Below are 20,149 nucleotides of genomic sequence, written 5' to 3'. Positions count from 1 at the left end.
GACTACGGAGCACTGGGGGAGGTTGTTGCAAGATGTAGGAATTGGGACAAAAACGTTGATACCGCCATGGGACACACAGCCCTATGAGGTGGTAGACCAGGGGGCTACGGCATCCCGGAGAAACTCCCCTGGGACCTGAGGTGACTGATGGTAAACCAGTTCAGCATGGGGGCAGAGTGAGTCCCAGCATGACCCGTATACGTCCAGCTGCTGCTAAGAGCTTTGAGAAACTCCAGTACAAGCAATTCAGATGTTGTGTCTGCATATTTACCCCGTCCGCTGCTCTTCGTTATTTGATGTTTAGATTTAATTGCAGGGCCAGAAAATAACGTAAGATCTGTGTGAAGTTGTCAGATTTTGTAACAGGCAATTTAACCACTGGCAAACATGTCTAGATGTTGGACGTTGATCTGGAAGGCTTATTATTCTTGTTTTTTTGTTTTGTTTTTTGTTGTTGTTCAACACAATGACAAGTGATTGTCTGAAATAAAGAAACTAAAATATTCCAAGTCTTAAGTCTCACATTCTGCATTTCAACAATTGACAATTCCGAGCTTATGTCACAAATCAAAATGGCGGTCTTCCTCAGTGAAAGGACGCTCTCCACCCATTGAAAAGTATTGGACTTTTGATTGTTGTAATTTGATTTGTGGGAGTTAGTTTGGTTTTAAAAAGTTATGAAATGTTGTTTGATTGAGTACTATAGCAATCTGCCTGGTTTGTATGATCACAGGTAAAAGCAATACAATCACGCAATTTGTATTTTTCAGTATTCACGCTCGCTCTATTGAATAGAGCGAGCGTGAATCTATTCTGTCTGGATCCCCCCGAAATAAAAACTTTTTTTTTTTTTTTTTTTTTAAAGCGTCCTGATTTGGAATAAACTGAACGGTCCCACAAACGTTGTTTTTGTCTCCCAAAACATTACAAACGAACGTGTTAAAACGTTACATGAAACGGCGTACACCTTATTATGAAGTCATAGGCGAGATGGATGAAGGGTGGTGACGTCACAAGAACTGGCGTAAACTGCCTTTGGATGGAGATTTTACCGCTGCGTTGGTCACATGATAAGGGCGGAAACTGACTCATAGTCCACGCCGAATCTCCCGCGTACGCAGCCATTTACTCTTTCCTTGCTTCGCAGCACCACTGGTAAGTCTGCCTTCTCATTCCCTCGCGGGCCTATCCTCGTTTTAACTGTAAACACAAATTAAGTAGGTCTTAACCACCCGCCAAGCATAAATGTGCCTGATAACAAATTTTTGGCGTTTTCTGTCGTCCTTCCGTGCTGGTAAATGGAACAATTTTAGTCGGCCTTTTGTGTAACTGCTAGCCGGGTTAGAGCATTAGCATAGCGTAAAGAAAGAATGGCGCCCATGCTGCCTGCTAACGGGCTAGCAACTTACTTTTGCCGTTTTACCGCTGCTTTTTTTGCTTACACTTATCGAATATATGGAAAAATACTGGCGTTACGGTCCAATCATCTATGGTGTAGATTGTGGTGTGAGCTGTTTTTCGTCGTAGTTTTGCTCCGGCCTGTGACTTCTTAGTTTGTTCCAGTTCGATTGTTCAGCAAAAGTGCACTTAGCGTTTGGATGGCTCATGGTAAAGCTACATGTGTGTTAACTAGATGCCTCTCGATTGTGTTCATTTTCCTGATGCACGTTATCATAGCATAATATTTAATTTGATAAAGTGCGCATGTCGAAAGTTGAGCTAGGCCATCATGGAACATACCAGAACTGGGCGATGTAGCTTGAACGGACGCCATTTCGAAAATATCATCGTTTGAAAAATGATTTTAGCCTTTTTAAAACGAGATGCATTTGGCTCAAGTCCATCGCTAGGTTAACGTTGCTCATTCCTGACGATCTCAGCATGAAAGAGGATGGCGTAGAAACGTGCTAATAATCCCGCATTGTTTTCCTAGTTTTCGCAGACATGTCCCAGTGTGAAATTCCAGTGGCTATATTTAAGGTATGCGCTTTTTTTGTTGTACACGTATATATATTTTTTTGTACATGTGATGTAAAGATGAATGAATCCAGTTTGAACTGCTTTGGTTTCTTTTAACAGCTTGTGCTGGTGGGTGACGGAGGCACAGGCAAAACAACTTTTGTGAAGAGACATCTTACAGGAGAGTTTGAAAAGAAGTATGTTGGTGAGTGTTATTGAAGAAAACCACCACCTACATTTAGGCAAATATAAACTGTGTGAATTCATTCATTCATCTATAGCGTTTCAAGTTGGCAATACAAAAAGGATGACGTTGGTTTTTTTTTGTTTAACATGGCACTGAAACATGGAATATATTGTGTTTAAGCGACCATCAGTCATCCGAGACACATACACACAGTTCCTCATATCAGAACACAGTGGCTAAAAGAATAATACAATTGTCAGTAATTTGGTCTGACACTAGCTGTAAACACCTTCAGGGCTTCTACATTTGCGAAATTCTCCTTCCACTATCTAGCAGAAAGCTGGTATAATACACACAAAAATACTGTACTACATCCAGCATGAAAAGTAGAACTTATTAATGCACTGAATTATAACATTCAATTTTTCTCAGTTGATGAAAGCAGTTAAATGAGTAAGATAAGTCGATAGAGATGGGAAAAAGTCATTGTACCCCCCATTATTGGGATGGACATGATTAAATTCAAAGGGGGGGGGGGGGGGAGTTGTCAGCATATACTTTCATAAATTCTGCCTTTATGGACAAATGTGAGAGTATGACCTTGGATACAGTTCACTTAGAAAAGCAGGTTCACTACCATTGGTATCGGCTACCATCAAGTTCTGAGAGCTTTTAAAATTAGGCTGGTATTGGTACTCGCCCATCCCTAATCATAAAAAACAAAAACAAATCATACCTATTCTTTACATTGTTGTCTGAGGTGGCTACAAATGGGAGAGTTTTGACATCCCCTTTCCCACTGGATCAGAGACACAAAGTGTGTATCTCATTCATATTTGCTGCCCATGAAAGTAAACGAACAACTGTAAGTGTCCTTTAGCAAGTAGCGCGTGCAGTACATACAGAAACTATTGACTGCAATTAAATTCTTTGTTCATTTAATGTTGGGCAGACCAATTAAATGCACTTATACTAGATGACAGGAGATATGTAATTAAAACCCCTTATCGTGTGGCTGTTCCTCCTGTGGCAAAATTTCAGTGTTATCTTAAAAAAAAAATGCTGGTACACCAAATGGTCCAATAACTTCAAATTTACTTTAGGTGCACTCTCTCTTTTTTATTTATGTATTTATTTATTTATTTTTTAGGCGTTTTTGCCAAAATTTCCCGAAAATTGAATTTATTGCCCCCCCCCCCCCCCCCCCAAAAAAAAAAAAATAATTCGCCAATTGAAAGTGCAAATAGCCCATGGAAAAACGATTACATATTGATGCTTGCCAAGCCCTAAACTTCCATTCAGTGATCAACTGATGATGATGACATACATTTATTATATTGTATGTGTAGCTACTCTGGGAGTGGAGGTGCACCCTCTGACTTTTCACACCAATAGAGGAGCCATCAAGTTTAATGTGTGGGACACAGCTGGGCAGGAGAAGTTTGGAGGCCTGAGAGATGGCTACTACATTCAAGGTGACCGTTGTACTCTACATGGCATTCAAATGAATAAAAACCAAACTGGAGATTTGCTTTCGAGCAAAAATGACTGTCTCCTCCCCTACAGCCCAGTGTGCCATCATCATGTTTGACGTCACTTCGCGAGTCACCTACAAGAACGTGCCCAATTGGCATCGTGACCTGGTGCGTGTGTGTGAAAACATTCCCATCGTGCTTTGCGGTAACAAGGTTGACATCAAAGATAGAAAAGTCAAAGCCAAAAGCATCGTCTTTCACCGCAAGAAGAACCTGCAGGTTATACTCTCAAACAACTTCACATCATACGTAAACCACATGAATCCCAAAAGTGACATTTTTGACTGCTCTCTTTCCAGTACTACGACATTTCTGCCAAGAGTAACTACAACTTTGAGAAGCCTTTCCTGTGGCTAGCAAAGAAATTAGCCGGGGATCCCAACATGGAGTTTGTGGCAATGCCTGCTCTCGCTCCCCCAGAGGTTGCAATGGACCCAGCCATGGCTGCCAAGTATGAGGAGGAGCTTCAGGTAAGTGGAATATACTGCGGATTTCGACTTCAAACCTCACAAGATATTGACTTAATGTAATTGTTTCTTGTCCAGGTTGCATCACAAACAGCACTCCCAGATGATGATGATGACCATGACCTCTAACATGTTGCCGAGTCTCCTTTCCTCCCCCCCTCATGTGTGGAAATCAAGTTGTTGGAATTTTGCCCCATAACTGTAAAACCCGTTTTATTTTTACGTTTTTGTTTTGTTTTAAAACTCAGTTAAAAATCACATTCTGGTGGAAAAAGTTGCTGTTTACTTTCACTGTATAGACACCATACACCTTAGTGTTATGAGCTTAACATGCTTTTCCTCGTTGAGCACCATCCACTGCACTTAGCCAGCTTGAAATGCTGATGTACGGTGTGTTGGAAACGCTAAGGAAGGGAAGTTTCAATAAAGACGTTCTCAATACATGTTCAGATTTTTGTTTTTTGGGGCCTATTATTGACACCATAGGTTTTCAATGCTGTGAAGAAACCCAGCATTGCCACAAGGAGTTTTATATTGAAATAATTTAAATACACGTTCTGGTTCTGGTAAATAAAGGCAAGGAGGATACTCTGTGTTCGTCAGCTTGGCTCACAAACGTTCACTAGCCTATTCACCTGCCCTCCTGTACAATAAAGAAAAGAAAAACCGTACAGTTTAATGTGTGCTCATTTTTATGTCCACAAGGGGTCAGTCGTGTATAGTCAAGTTTTGGGTACAGTATTTTAGGATTTTGTTACGTAAGTATGAATGCCCGTTATGGTGGTAAGATACCAGCAACCCAGATTTGCATTTAGAAAAGCATTTTGCATGTCTGCTCAACAATATGTTGAGTTTTTTCAGACTAGCACTTTTATTGGTTTACTTTGCGTTTATTTTACTGGCTACGTCTTTTAGTGTAATTTTGTCAACATGATCCAAAAATTTAATTGTCACAATTTTAAGCAAGTTCTTATCTGGAGCCAGGTCCAAAATCTACATGAGTATTTAATTCTCTCGGTATTCGAAAATTAATTAAACCTTATCTTTTTTTTTTCTTTTTTTTTTTTTAAATAAATGAATTGGTGCAAGGTGTCACGCGACCACGTTAGACTATGGTTCGTCTCATTACACCTGAATGCACCGGCAGCGCAGGTGCCTGTGGGCGTGGCTTCATCCTTGTGCTAGTGCATTTGTTTGCGCATGCCCGAGTCAGAAAAGTGCGTTTTAGAATGATTACCAACGGAGAGGCAGATTATAGGGCTCTACACAACTGTTGTTTTAATCCCCCGAGCGAGGAGATTTAGACTGAGAAAACACTGGCTTCGGACTCAGCAGCCATATTGTATGGAAATACGAAGAGAGGACACCGGTTTTCAGAAAAAAAGTACTTTGCTCCAACCCTGACAGGACTTTTGAGGAGTTTAAATTCGCCTTCAAGGCCACTGGCGGTGGGTTCATGTCGGACAGCTAGCTTCGCCAGCTGGCTGAGGTGCAAAGAGACCGAGGCGAGGGTTCTTCAAACATTTCTGCCAATTTATTTGGATTCGAGGCGTTTATTGATCACACTGAAATATGAAGGACCGATTGGAGCAACTGAGAGCGGTGAGTCCGGAGAATGCAACGTTTTTCTTTTACGTATCTCCTTTATTACTTCACTTTGATAAACCTACGACCGACGTTCTAAAAATCATCGTACATGGGTTGTTTAAATATTTGAAGATGGAAAGCGAATTTTCACGTAACATTTATTTCTGGAAAGCAACTGATGTATGACCTACAGTGTCATTGTGTTAAGAAAACAACATAATTGAAATACGGTTATTTATTATATTCCTTCTCATCAATTAGTATGTTACCTGATCTTTATGGTATGTAACCGTTAATCTTCCGTGTTCATGATATCTGATTGCCTCATGCCATTAGTGAGTCATCAAAGGAAATATATGTATAATGTGTAATTGGTTGGCCTCCATAGTTAATGCTTTACATTACAGACATTTGGACTGTGAATATCAATTAAAGAGGTCACATACAGACAGTATATGTTCGGAAATGTTCCTTCCTGGTAGTGACTATTAAGTCAGGAAGAAGAGACTTATACCATAGAACACCTGCTAAGAGAGAATACAAAATGTGCTTTCACAGCAAATGTTGTTTGAATGTGGATCACAGCATTTAAAAAAACATTCCCATTACTTATATCAGTGAAAGAATCATATAAGACAATATAACACTGGGTGAGGCCACTTTTTATTGAATCTTTACTGTACCAAATCGGGATGTGTTACTATAGCTACATCCAAGTCCTGGCCAAATATTTGTTGTGTTTGAAGTAGTTCAACTGTGGTATCGCCCCGGGCTTCTGTGTCTCCGACAGCTGGCCTGTTTTTCAGGGAAATGAAGAACAAATAGCAGCTGATGCATGCTCGGAAGATAATAGGTTTGAATTTATTGGAGCACATATAGCTATTCTAATTACATACTGCAGCTCTTTTTTTTTTTCTTTCTTTCTTTTTTTTTCTCCATCTTCTGAACTTAGATTATGGTTGTTTTACCAGGGCAATGTTCCCTTCTTAATATGTTTACTTTCTAGCTCTATATCGCTCATGTGATCTGCTTTCTGAAGTCACCTGACATTTACCTGTTCTGTGTTTTGCCCCTTTTCCACGACTTGTGAATAAAACATTTATTGTCAAAACCATGTACCTGTTTCAAGTGATAACCGTGACATAAAACACTACTGGTCACTCATTCTTCACACAGGATAGGGACACCATCACTATAATTGCCTATATTAATAGTTTTAAATTGTATTTGATCAACCATGATCCTAAAACACAATACCATTTTAGATGCTTAAAAAACAAACATCGGTTTAAGCCCTTAAAGTTACTGAACGCAGAAAATAGAATTTTAAATCGCTACAGCCACCTGTAGCTGAAAAATGAAACTGTCATACATGACGTCACATCCGCAGAGGGTGGGAAATTCGAACCTGAATCCAGTCTGACGACTATTGGCCACAGGCTTGCAGGAGTTTCCATTATGAACAGCCAAGGTGTTAATCTACTAATTAAAAAAATGTTTCTGTCATAAATGGTCAAATAAAAAGGATATTTTAAAGATATATTGGGGGACATTTTTGCAAAGTGCAGTAAGCAGTTTTGAGCTCAGCATACATAATGTACACTACCAGTGTGTGCGTATAAAAAATTCTGATGACAGTGATGATGAAGAATTATTGTAATGGTGCAGTATGGTGTAAAACAATGAATATTTGACTGCACAGCAAAGTGCAGGAGTTTCATCAATGGCGCAGATGCTCCTGGGCAGCCTGTGCTGGTAGCAAAGTCCACTGCTTCCTAGTCCTTTTGGCCGGCGGAGCAGTTGGTGCATCTGTGTTTACTGACCTGAAGCTGCTAGGTGACCACACAAACTGGGCGGTCGGATATCGGTTTAGCGATGCTCCGTTGAACTGTTTTTTGGATTCACTGGCTTTGATGATGTGTTTAGTCCTTATAGTTTTTGGGAACTATTTTAAGCAAAAGCAGACATGGGATGTGACATCTCCATTATGATATCCCTTTCACGCTGAATGTCATTAATCACAAATGTAGCACGACTGTTGTTAGATTGAAGTCACCTGACATTTCCCTGTGGCTGTAACAAAGACACAGTTTAGAAAATAGAGGGATGGGCTACTGATGGAAAACTGATGGGTGCATGGATGGAATTGTTTTTTTTCAAGCAGTTATGCATCAATAATTGTCTAAATTGAGTCCTTACATGAGCAAGACTTCTCCTCAGTTGTACTTATCTACCACTGACCTGCATTTGCTGTGCACTGTAAGTCATCTGCTTCCTGACTTCATTTTGCTGAGTGAATGGTAGTGGAAGGAAGTTACCACTTCTCTTATCAGGCTTGTTCATGCCTCAGAATGTTCTCCTATGCTTTTCATATTCTGGGAATGACTTGCTGAAGCATCAAGAAAATTAAAAAAACATCACTACGCCGGAATGTTTCCACAGCTGTCACAGCGGGTACAAAGTCAAATATCGAAAGCAGCAATTTTGAAATCCAAATTAGAGTTCATGTGAAAGGTGTAAAAATATAAACATCTGATTAGGGATGTAACGATAACGGGAATATTGTGATACTGCGATATTAAAACTGCCACAATATATCGTCGTCGTCATGTCACAATATTAAAAGCAGCACATCTGTTTAATTTTCGCAAGGCATGTTTTGGCCCTTCTATGTTTAAAAATCCACGCTAATGGTCAGATGATGGGATGTAATATGCTTGTGAACCGAGTCAATATGTGTAGGAACTCAATGTGTGCTTGAAGTAAGTGCCTCAATATTTTTATATATATTATATTTCTATATAATTTTTTTATATTTTGTAATTTTTTTATAAACAATATTATGACCTTTTTTGTATTGCCAACCTTACCACAATATCGTGATAATTATCATAAAGTGACCTTCATATCGTGATAATATTGTATTGTGATGTTTGGATATCGTTACATCCCTACATCTGATAAGGATGGGCTTCATTTTACAAAGCAACCACAGAAAGTAAAAGGAGACAGGTCAGCGCTATTTAAAAGTCATAGTCCATATTTTTTTTTGTTCCATCTTTTCATGTACTCGATGACATTACAAAAACGAACGTTACTTCTAATGTTAACGGAACACATTTGTGAAATGACACCCTTGTGCATAAAACAAAATCACATGGCACGTGTATACAGAAGTAAATATGCTCAGCCTTGTGCGGGCTCACCTCATTTCTCTATTTGCAACTTCCTAAATCCTCATTCCTCGCTCCTCTTTTTAAATGTTAGCCCCTCCCACCAGAAATCCCATGAAGGTGACATATGTTAGAAGAGTGAGGCGGGAGGATGGACTCAGCAGAAATGAGAGGATTGTACCTCGTTGACATCATTTTCTGACTGCAACTAATGATGTCAAGAAACAACTGTCTCTGCAGTTTAGATTTTACTCTTGTCCACTTTATGCTATGCTATGGCAGTGTTGACTGGTTGTTAAAATGGGTTGAGCCCCACCACTTTGGCCGTGCAATTCATCAACGTTGCAGAGAGCTCAGCTGTGTGTTCAACCTGCTGTGCCATCTGTGTTTACTGACCTTGTGACTATTTTTTATTTTTTTTTAAGCTTGCAAAATGTTTGGTGTGATCAGGGTCAGACTGTCACTGGTGTGTCTGCTGCAAGGCTTCGAATGAGGAGGCAGCTCCTTCCATATCGCCTCAGTAAAGTCATGATTTGAAAGGTGCTGTAAATCGAGCCACTCCTGTGGTCGGAGCCCCCTTAAGAATTTGTAGGGCTCTGCTTTCCAAGGCAAAGGTGAATTATACGGCTCCCTCCTAATTGTCTAACTAGCCATTAAAATGTGATGCCAACTGCACCTGGATGAAGTACATTTCTGGAGGCTCCTCCGTTGGCGTGAGGCAGATCTTGTACTACATGTGGTGGCACGATATGGCCACTTTTGACACTAATGTAACTTATGCTTTTCAATCGCTCTATTCACCTGTGCGGCAACAGAATGCAAATTCATTCAAGAGCTACTATTGGCCGCAACTCACGCCCAGTTGCCTTCACACACTGACCCCCCTGACTTGAGCTAACGCTTTTTCTCCTTTCATCTGAAATGGTCCCTTTTATGTCTTTGTGTCTCGACTCCTTCAAATTTGAAGATCACAGTCACACTTACAAGTAGGGCCTTGGCCCTTGGTCCTCGTGAGCAAAACATTATAAATCTCTTGTCTTTGTTCTTATATATGTTATTTATTAAATGTTCTAGGTTGGCTGAACCTGACACTGCTCTTCTTCTATGGTATTAAAGTTCTTAAGATTTTTTTTGCTTATTGTGTTTAAGTTAATTTTCAATAGCACTTTTTGTTAAAATAAAATAATTGTAGTGAACAGGAAATACATTTCTGTAAGGTTCTGTTATTTGTATTACTGCACCTCATTGTTTAAAAACATCTGGTATGGTTCCTCAGCACCCAGTAGTAGGAAATACATTTTCCAACTTCCTCCTCATTTTCTCAAGTAATTTACAGGCCTGTTTGTGTACATAGGAGTTGTTTGCAGCTACTTTGGCCTCAGGTTAGTTTACTCAACACGATGTCTCGAACAGCGCTGGGTGTTTTACTTAAGTGGGTGGATTGTTTTCTGCTTATCGCTAAAGGTAAGGTGTCTAACTACGACTGCATTGAAACTTTTAGAAAGTATTTAAGAAAAATCGTGTGCCACAAAAATGCATTACAGAATGTATGCACATGACAAATTAAACTGAAGAAATGGGTTTATACAATGTTGCTTCTGGGATGCCGGCGGTCAATGTATAATGAAGTTTTGAATTGCTTCTATTCAAATACTTGGTCTCTGAAATGCTGAGCCGCCCATCAAATGTGAAATTTCACAACGAAGAATTTTTTTATTTTTTTTTGTATGAGCTGCCTGTTTCCAAAAATTATGGCTGTCAATTTAGAAAATACTATCCTCAGGTTAGTCCACCAAAGGTGTTGTGTACAAGGTAAATCTAAGCTATTGTTGACTTGGCAGCTAAACTGTGCAAAAATAGATTATCTTAGGATGTGACGGCTGTGTTACACAGAAACTATCAAATTAAGATTAACATTAGCAAACACTGTTAGTGTCTGATGAATGTCTCATACTGTATTATGTCTATGGCGACGGGAAGAGATTTGGGGGAATTTTATTAGTGACGTAATCGCCACACACTTACTTTGGCTTTTAAATGCTGACACTTGTTCTGCTTTTGTGGATTCAGACATGCAATCAAGATGACGATGAAGTTGAGATTGCGATGGACAACGCAGCCTTTATGGATGAATTCTTCTCCCAGGTGAGCTTTTGAAAGGGTGAATTTTACTGCAAGTTAGCGCTTTCAGGCATTATCGTAACAGCTAGCTTGACTTACATGTTTCAGATTGAAGACATCAGGAACAGCATCGACAAAATTGACGAGAATGTCGCTGAGGTCAAAAAGCTTTTCTCCATCATTCTGTCTGCTCCCACGTCAGATCAAAGTAAGATATCTCAACACCTAAATTTCATGTTAATGCCATTTGTTTTTCTGTCTTTCCTACTTGTGCAAGGTTAAATGTTTTTTTTTCAGATGTTCTTGTCGCTATAAACAAATTCACTCAACGGTTTCTTTTAGAGGTGCAGTGATTATATACCTAATAGATTATCAAATTTCTGAGAATCATTTTTGCTAATCGATTAATCATTTAGAGACCACGCTAAACTTAAAATGGTCAAAACTTTCAGAATTTCAGCCTCTCAACAGTAAATATTCTCAGCTTTCTGTAGTCCTCCACGAAGGCAAACCAATTATTTTTGCCTTTTTTCAAAATGGGAAGTTTGCAAACATACACTTTTACCTTGGAAAACTGAATCATATTTAATTTACATTTATGCATTTTCTGCACTGCCAATTTGAAATAATGTCCTGTTTCTGAATGAAGGGATGAAAATTAAAACATCTTTCAAAAAATTGATTAATTGATGATCAAAATAGTCGTTAGTTGCAGCTTCAGTGTCTTTATTAGGCACAACTATATAGTAAGAGTTGAGATCTGATATAGCAACTTTATAAAAATTAAATACTACAGTTTGATTGTAAATTAACATCCTTGAAATGTTTCTTTTATATGCGTAGTTATGCGTAGCTCATTAATGAAATAAAACAAATATGCCCAGTACAGTATACAGTGATGGACTGTTGTTCTACTCCACTACAAATTATTAAATACTTTATTAGTTTAACAATTCAATAACAAAAGCGAGTTTTAAAGGTAAAGACATTTGAATGAAATGTATATTTACCTGAGAAATATGTCTGTTCCTTCCAGAAACCCAGGATGACTTGGAAGCAATCACCAATGACATCAAGAAAATGGCAAACAACGCTAGAAACAAACTTAAGAGTGAGCCTGGACTTTAATATTCATTCACACACATTCAATGGCATTAAAGTGATGACTCAGTTTGAGGTTTTGTACTTCTTATATAGTCAGAACTGGATTTAATTCATTTTATAGTTCTACTAACTAATTGATAATACATTTGAATGCTTTGAAGTCCAACTTGTTTGAGAACTCTGAATTTCTCTGCAGCCATTGAGAGGAATCTGGAGTCAGAAGAGCAGGAGAGAGTGTCAGCTGACATGCGGATACGGAAATCACAGGTTTAAAAAAAAAAATATATTTTGGATTATAATTTATTTATTTTTTTACCACCCCCACACAAACATTTTATGTTCCTGTTTCCCAGCATGCAGTGTTGTCAAGGAAGTTTGTGGAGGTCATGACAAAGTATAATGAAGCTCAGGTGGACTTCAGGGAGAGAAGTAAAGGACGTATTCAGAGACAACTTGAGATCAGTGAGTGACACCTGTCTGTCGATAAAGAATCCAGTCAGATGTGTGACAGTTGTATGGTTGACTTTGTCTTAACAAACAATTCAATTGCTGTTTATTTCAGCTGGCAAGGCGACAACGGATGAGGAACTTGAGGAGATGTTGGAGAGCGGCAACGCCGCCGTGTTTACTGCCGGGGTAAGCGTGCTACTGTTATGTTGCACTTTGCTTTGCTCATTAACACACGTCCATCCCCTCATTAAAACACGACTGGTTAATGTTTAGCTTGGGATGTGGTCCAGTGAGCTCAAAAGTCATTTCTCATTGGTGAGCCTTGAATCCAGCCAGAAGTGAGGAAGTCACGAATACACTGATGCACATATTGATATCAACATGTGAAGACATTTATTTTATTTATTTATTTATTTATTTATTGCATTTCCGTTTGTAAATTGGACATTCTACTCAAAACAAGGCTGCTTAACTGCAATTATGCACTGGAAACAGTGCGCCTATGCACACTAATCTCATATAAGAGCTGTCAGACGGGTGTTTTTTTTATTAAATTCATAAACCAGACAAGAATAATGTCCGACAGGATACATCCTGGCCTTGACCTGAACTTTTTTGCTTACCAGACACTGTTGCTAGTGGTTACCGAGAGATACAGTACTCGCCACTCAGCATTTTCACTAGCCACAATTTTGTTGTTAGATAATAAGGGTTATGGAGAAGTTACCGACTTCCATATTTGGTAAAATAGATCGATGCTCTTGTAGTAATGTTATTCTTCTTTCTCGTTGTCTCAACTTTATAGAGCACTTTAAAAACAACCAAAGTGAAAAAAACACATATATAAAAACAAAGACAGTTTTAAGATAATAATAAAGTTAGTAAATACAATAAAACAGTTGAAAGAATAAAAAATGTGTTCTCAGACGAAAACACTACTACAAGCTCCACTTGAGGCTGAGACGGAAAAGGGATAACAATAAATAAATGCATTTGGACAAATCTGTGGCTTTTTAATACAATTCTCTCTTTGTGTATATGTTTGTACAGTTGTATTGGTACATGGGTGTGGCTTTCTAAAAGAGAAGGGCAAAAAAGGACCAATAGGCAAATGCACCACACTTAGGTACACTTGACACGGCAGTTATATTTCGTCCCTGTTGACCACCAGAGGCGCTGTTTAAAGCACTGAATGTTCCCTGTGCATGCACTGCACTTCTGGTTGTTGTACTTATTTTGAAAGTCATAATCACACTACTTTATTTTTTGTATGTTTTTGTGGGGGGTGGGGTGTGTTGTGATGGCTTGTGTGTTTATTATTTTTGTACCGACTGCAGATTGTGGACTCTGGCATTTCCAAACAAGCCTTGAGTGAGATTGAAGCCCGGCACAAAGACATTGTTCGTCTGGAAAGTAGCATCAAGGAGCTGCATGACATGTTCGTAGACATCGCCATGCTGGTGGAGAACCAGGTGACAATCCACCTGTCCATCACGCCATTCTTCATTTTTTTCAGACTTTCTATTCATTGACTTATTTCCATCAGATTTGTGTGCATCCTCGCTGCATTCAGCTCGTTTGTGCTTTTCACGTCGCTTGTGTCGGTGACTGACTGTCTTCCTTCTGTCTTTTCCAGCGCCATGACATTTTCAACTTTCCCTTTACTATCTTGCACCATTTCCATCTCATCATCACTTGTCATTTATGGGTCAACATGAAAGCATTTTGTAAGACACAAAGTATAATAGTAGCTCTCATAAATAGCCTTTTTTGCATATAAATAACACACACGTGGTATAATTGCTTATATTTGCTTGCATCATGCTTTCTGAGGGGAAGTCTCTAATGAGGTAAGGGACACTTGGTGTACTGTATATGTTTCTAATTGTACTGTTTCTTTACAAACTTATTTCTCTCTGACTTCAGTACAGTATAGTTGTGCCTTGTGGTGGAAGTGATTTGGCTTTGCGAGATTTTTGATTTATGAACCATTGTTTGGAGGATTTTTTTGTTTTGATTTTCAAGCATAAATTTGGGTTATGAGCACTGTATGGTGGCAGTAAACGCAACTCACTTCAATGGGAGATGGTTAACGATTCCTTATTAAAAAAATGTGCTGTAGGTTTCAAGAAATTTTCTCTCCATACCAGCCGTCATTTAGAAATGATGTGGCACAAAATGTAATACCTGAGGTATCATAGTGCAATAAATCCCAAGATTTGAGATCACCACTCCCAGTTGAAGTTTACTGTCAAGCTAAACATAAACTGAGAATTATAAATTGAAAACAAGCACATAGCTTTGAAACAGCTTAGCTTAGTGCTAACAAACAATGCTAAACAGCATACATGGGCTCATGAATAGCAACTGTGTTGTTATAACCCTTCAAACAACAGATATTTTAACATAAATAGTGACACATTGCAATAGTTATAGCAATGTTAATATTCACAGGCTTATATTATTTATCTTCTGCAGGGATTGACTAATATTACAATGGTTTACTAAGGAGATTTCATACAGCCATATATATCTGTATTGTACTGCCCACAGGTGGCAAAGGTCCGGATGCCAAAAGTAGCACAGTGTCCATTGAATTGAAGCAAAAACGTGGCTTGTTATTTTATAATTAAAAGTCATAGTACAAATATTTTTTTGTTGTTTTTGTGGGGGCTCAAATGGATTGTCATTTCAATAGGGAAGGATGCTTTGATATACGAATATTTTTAGTAGCATGGTCACCAAATGAATTTAACTCGTATCTTAAGGTATCACTGTATTTCTTTTGCTTGTTAATTGAGCTTTAGCTAAGTGACTCACTTGTATTTTTCCAGGGTGACATAGTAGACAACATAGAGCAGAATGTTTCTAAGTCAGTGGACCACATCATGGTTGCTAAAGAGCAGACCAAAAAGGCTCTAAGGTACCAGACCAAAGCACGCAAGGTAATGTTATCACGCCAAATGATTATCAGTTTGACCTCATGTTTTTTTTCTTTCTTATTTATTCTGACTTCCCTCTCTTTGAGGCTCTACACACGCACACAGGCCTAGCCACATTCAACAGTTACAATCCATTCATCTCAACATTCCCCCTCCTTATATTATGTGTTTATTAATTCACAATTGCTCTGGGCACTATGCACCACGAAAGGGGGGAATGATTGACAGGATTGAGAGCAACATGGACCAATCGGTGGGCTTCGTGGAGCGAGCAGTTGCAGACACTAAGAAAGCCGCAAAGTTTCAGCAAGAGGCCCGACGTGTGAGTTTCCACCGTGGGAAATCAGTGGTTCTGTTTCCCAAAAGCATAGAAATCATTTTATTTTGTCATGTCAAATAGTGACACGGTGAGACCTGATTTTCTGTTGTCGGCTGATAACGATTATAAAATAATGAAAATGAAAGCGGCCACATGTTAAGGCGTAAGAATAAAAATACATTTCATTTGCATTGTTTTAATTCATGGTAATGGATTACAATCAATTGTACCCCCATAAAAAGAATATTATTTGTATTTATTTATTTATTTATTTATTTATTTATTTATTGGGGGGGGGGGGGGGGGCAACAATGTGGGAACCAAACCACTAGTAGTCACTACGTCTTGAAGCATGCTTTTGGGAGATCAGTACCCTTCCCCGGACCCTCACTGTGATCCTGCCTGTTCCTCTGTGATCCCACCACCCAACCCCAGAAAAACAAAACCACACTCATCCAAATCACATAAACACACACACATGGACATACTCTGTTCTATACTTTCGATTCTCTCTTTGATTTGTCAACTTGTCTGTTTAAAGAGTTTGTATTGAACTGTCAAGGTAAGTCAGCATTGTTCCGAAAAATGATTGCTTGCATTTTGACAAGTGAAATGTGACTTTGTAAGAAGCTGTGATGTGAGTTTTAATATGGACAGTGTAGTTGTTTTAGAATGTAGAGCAACAAACCTAAAGTTCATCTTGTGGAACTGACCCACTTCCATCTATTGTTATGTGTGTAATATTTAAGACCGTATTTCCTCAAATTGTTGCCAGGGGTGTCTATTTGCTGCAGAAGTGATGAGGCTATGAATTAGATGGCTATTATGTTTACAGGAGAATATCATGCATTTATATCATAGGTAGATACATTATTGTCGCAGCAATATTCACACCTCTACACTCACAATAATATTATAGAGACAACCAAAAAGTTAAACAACATTGAAGATTTTAATTGAAATGTAACCTATGCAAGACACTGAAACAGATTAAGATGTAAAATGTTTGATTGTCGCAAGTAGGCATGGGTAGACTGGAATCAGAGTCAGACTGGAGTAGATCATGACAATTATTTGCTCATCTATAAAATGAAGCAGAAATCATTGTCATTTTGAATCGAAAATCGATTCTGAATCAAATCGCAGACCCAAAAATCGGAATTGAATTGTGATAGTCAGATTCCCACCCAACAAATAAATAAATAGATAAAAACAGCACTTCATAACATTGTGCTTTAGAAGAACGTACAGTAATGACAACTGTTTTTTGTCACACTTCATCAATTGAACGGCCATTGTGCAGCTCCATCTGGTGTGCCCACCTTGGCCAGTTGCGCATGCATAAATAAATAAACTGTTAATTGAGACGTCTCCCATTCTAAGTTAATTGGTGGAACATTAATATTAGACATTCTACACAGGGGCTAAAGAATGTACGACTGAGTAGTGTTATATCGCCAAGTGTCATATATGAATAATATTGTAAAGCACCATAAAATATTCGAATAAATGCCACTATCTGAGGAAATACTGTATGTCATTGTCTACTGGACTGTACAGTCGCCAAAAAACAAACAGTGATGTACACAAAGAACATGCTGGATGGTGGAAAGTTGTCTTGAAGGGTCCCATCTGTACTTCCCAACAGAGAGTGGTGCATGTAGTGCTGATTGTTCTGGTCTTGCTAGCCGTGCTAGCTCTCATAATCGGGTTGTCAGTGGGCCTGACGCGCAGCTGACTGCATGTTTGAGTAAGACGATTGCTAAGGGTGAGTAACTCAGGAGTAAATAACCTCTCACAAAGGGTGGAGGTGTTCAGCATTACTTTTGAAAAGGCTTTGCATGCGTTTGCTCTCCAACTAATGCTTTGTGTGTAGATGTACTGTATGTGTTTGTGGTGTGACGGTTGTGGGCGGATGGGTGTTTTCTCTTACTTAGCCGAGCAAACAAACAAAGCGGTGCCTCCTGGACAAATGGAGACTTTGACCTTGCGCTAATTGTTGTTCTCCCTCTTTGTAGAAGATGATCATTATCGGTGTCATCTGTGCGGTGATTGTTGTCATCGTTGTCGCCATCATCCTCTCACAGACTCTATAGCAGGAGCTCATGCATCATGATCATCTCCACTCCATCCATCACCCACTTGCAAACCAAAGAAGAGACTTTTAGTGTGTCATACCTCGTTTACTTTGCATTCATTATCTGGTGGAACATCTGGAGGAAGATCAAGGAGGCTTGTGGTACAGCATGATTATGAGCTTAATTCTCTGAAGCTAAAAACAGTTTGTTCTGCCTCAAATGAAGAAGCAAGACTGAACCTGACATGAGGCAGGAACACTGATGATGGGCCACAATGCAGCGCTACTCCATTAACCCCCCTACCCCCATTTCGTCATTCAAGTGGTGGAAAATGACTTAGAAAGAAGCACATCATCTCCCTCCTTATTTTACCGACTTGCCTTCTATGATGAGCCTTTGACACATTTCACAATGTACTAGGAATTGTAAGGTTATTGGGAGTTTTGGCACTTTCACGTTGTTGCTATAATTGAGCTCAGTTGTAAATAAGACATTATTATAAATAGTCACGTTAGTGCTTTGTTTGTTGCCAGCCTTGAGCCCTAAATATGCCTGTTTAACTGAAAAGTGCACATATGAAGTCCTCATTATTCATTGTAGGTGGTGAACAAACAAGCGTTACATTAAAAACATGTTTTTAATGAAAGATTTTAATGTCAAGGGGGTGCCCAACATGTTTGTGAATTTATACTTGTTGATGGATGTGTTGCTAATAAAGTTGCACCAACACAATGGACACCATTCAAAGCTGTAATTATTTTCCCAAAGTGTTATTTTATACAAATTACCTAAGCAAGTAATTGCAAAATAAATAAAATCCCACATGAAATATTTCCACCATCATACCTAACACAAAGGTCACTACATATTGGCAGAAATGCTGTTTGACTTTTGACCACTTCCATTGAAATACAGATATAATTTGTATGTGGACTATAACCTGAATGGTGCCTTTATTTACACCTTTCCGTCACCTGTAACAAGGGAACAAAAATAATTGTACAACATTTTGAGTTCACAAGTCCATTATTTTAATACAAATTAAAGTTGTTTTGTGTGTATATCTGCTTGGGTTGGTGCTTCCTTGTAATCCGGTGCCATCCGGTTCATTTGTGGCAAATTGTTATGGAAATGTCAATGAATAGGTAAATTGTTTCCCCCCCTTACTTGGGTAATTCTGTTTCATATACTGTATAGACCCACCTTAATCCGGGCCTGCATATACACACAGACACAAACACTTACATACTCTTTCCCATGGTTTTCCTTATCTCCACTCAGTGTGCCCCATGCATTTTGAGTTAACACCTAAATAATTGCTTTATGTCCCGTATTAACAGAAAAAGATGATGATAACTTTGTGCTGTGCCATCATTGGAATCGTGGTGTTCTCCTATCTCTACAGCTTCTTCTCATAAAAGGTATCATTCATTAACATTATATGGTTAAAGAGAAAAAAGTCAGACTAAATATAAAATGTTTTTGTTTTTTTTGTGTTTGCTTCAGAGGATTTCATAAAGTAAAACATTTTACTCACCCTGGTTGAATTGAGTGAATGTAATTAATGTGCCCCTGTCGGTTTCTATCCTTCAACCTTGATATATTGTTTGATTGAATTTGTAATTGTTTAATTTCCGTATGAATCATAATACAGTGGTATGATTTTGCCATATCGTGTTCTGGCACGTTACACCACCCTACCCCCTAGTGGGGATTTTAAAAGTGTGAAATCGTATGCAATATTTTCCAAGCGTTCCAAAATTGTATTGGAGATTAGGTTTGGCCCTTTGTCGGATTTAAAAAACAGAGATTACAAGCGTTCAAATGACTACTCTGGTCTAAGTATTACTTTACGACTTGTTTGATGTCACAAATCTCGTGATTTGTGTGTGATTGTGCTGTGCGTGCGTGCTCTCAAAAATGCTTGTAATTGTTTTTTCGTTTTGCGTTGTCACACACTCCCTGGCTGCCTGTCAACCCAGAAAAGCATGTTACGTAATAAACGATAGCTGTGCGTTCTACCAGCTGGTGTACGTGTCGTTTCTTCGGCTAACACGTTATCACTGGACACTATTTATACTGCAAAACAATTTATAAACAATATTGGCTTGTTTTTCCGGATCCAAATCGATGTCATTCAAGCGTTTGATAAATACTGTATCTGTCTTCGTTTTAATCCCTCATTTTCCGACATGCAAGAACAAACCCGGTCGTCATCATAGAGGGG

The 20,149-nt window shown here is 38.7% G+C and overlaps 2 protein-coding genes across 10 annotated transcripts; both read left to right on the top strand.

Annotated features, from left to right (window-relative positions):
- The first annotated feature begins 1,033 nt into the window (after positions 1 to 1,033).
- On the top strand, positions 1,034 to 4,819 carry ran (RAN, member RAS oncogene family). 2 transcript variants are annotated; one of them, XM_077532522.1, is made up of 7 exons: positions 1,034 to 1,155; positions 1,934 to 1,980; positions 2,080 to 2,164; positions 3,496 to 3,621; positions 3,713 to 3,900; positions 3,981 to 4,151; positions 4,227 to 4,819. In XM_077532522.1, the coding sequence occupies exons 2-7, from the start codon at positions 1,945 to 1,947 to the stop codon at positions 4,275 to 4,277; spliced, it is 657 nt and encodes a 218-aa protein (XP_077388648.1). In that variant the 5' UTR covers positions 1,034 to 1,155; positions 1,934 to 1,944; the 3' UTR covers positions 4,278 to 4,819. The 2 variants fall into 2 exon arrangements, with proteins under 2 accessions (XP_077388648.1, XP_077388647.1); XM_077532521.1 differs by lacking the exon at positions 1,034 to 1,155 and adding an exon at positions 1,231 to 1,294.
- Positions 4,820 to 5,336: 517 nt separating this feature from the next.
- Positions 5,337 to 19,946, top strand: stx3b (syntaxin 3b). 8 transcript variants are annotated; one of them, XM_077532546.1, is made up of 11 exons: positions 5,337 to 5,750; positions 10,979 to 11,053; positions 11,138 to 11,237; positions 12,066 to 12,140; positions 12,330 to 12,400; positions 12,487 to 12,595; positions 12,696 to 12,769; positions 13,921 to 14,055; positions 15,418 to 15,528; positions 15,737 to 15,847; positions 19,263 to 19,946. In XM_077532546.1, the coding sequence occupies exons 1-11, from the start codon at positions 5,721 to 5,723 to the stop codon at positions 19,338 to 19,340; spliced, it is 969 nt and encodes a 322-aa protein (XP_077388672.1). In that variant the 5' UTR covers positions 5,337 to 5,720; the 3' UTR covers positions 19,341 to 19,946. The 8 variants fall into 8 exon arrangements, 7 of the variants coding, with proteins under 7 accessions (XP_077388672.1, XP_077388671.1, XP_077388670.1 ...); XM_077532545.1 differs by lacking the exon at positions 15,418 to 15,528 and having other exon boundaries at positions 5,338 to 5,750; positions 19,263 to 19,343; positions 19,429 to 19,946; XM_077532541.1 differs by lacking the exons at positions 15,737 to 15,847; positions 19,263 to 19,946 and adding exons at positions 17,493 to 17,612; positions 17,863 to 18,663 and having other exon boundaries at positions 5,341 to 5,750.
- Positions 19,947 to 20,149: the final 203 nt, after the last annotated feature.

This window comes from Festucalex cinctus, chromosome 9 (assembly GCF_051991245.1).
Source record: "Festucalex cinctus isolate MCC-2025b chromosome 9, RoL_Fcin_1.0, whole genome shotgun sequence".
Taxonomy (NCBI): Eukaryota; Metazoa; Chordata; class Actinopteri; order Syngnathiformes; family Syngnathidae; genus Festucalex; species Festucalex cinctus.
The sequence above is the reverse complement of the archived record's forward strand: the minus strand, read 5'-3'. Positions and strand labels throughout refer to the sequence as shown.

Excerpts from the sequence above, each read along its gene's own strand:
- ran (XM_077532521.1), top strand. The coding sequence starts at position 1,246 with ATGTGCCTGATAACAAATTTTTGGCGTTTTCTGTCGTCCTTCCGTGCT. Across the intron at positions 1,981-2,079 it reads TTCCAGTGGCTATATTTAAG|CTTGTGCTGGTGGGTGACGG; the intron begins GTATGCGCTTTT and ends TTCTTTTAACAG. Across the intron at positions 4,152-4,226 it reads AGTATGAGGAGGAGCTTCAG|GTTGCATCACAAACAGCACT; the intron begins GTAAGTGGAATA and ends TTTCTTGTCCAG.
- stx3b (XM_077532546.1), top strand. The coding sequence starts at position 5,721 with ATGAAGGACCGATTGGAGCAACTGAGAGCG. Across the intron at positions 12,141-12,329 it reads CGCTAGAAACAAACTTAAGA|CCATTGAGAGGAATCTGGAG; the intron begins GTGAGCCTGGAC and ends ATTTCTCTGCAG. Across the intron at positions 15,529-15,736 it reads ACCAGACCAAAGCACGCAAG|GGGGGAATGATTGACAGGAT; the intron begins GTAATGTTATCA and ends GCACCACGAAAG.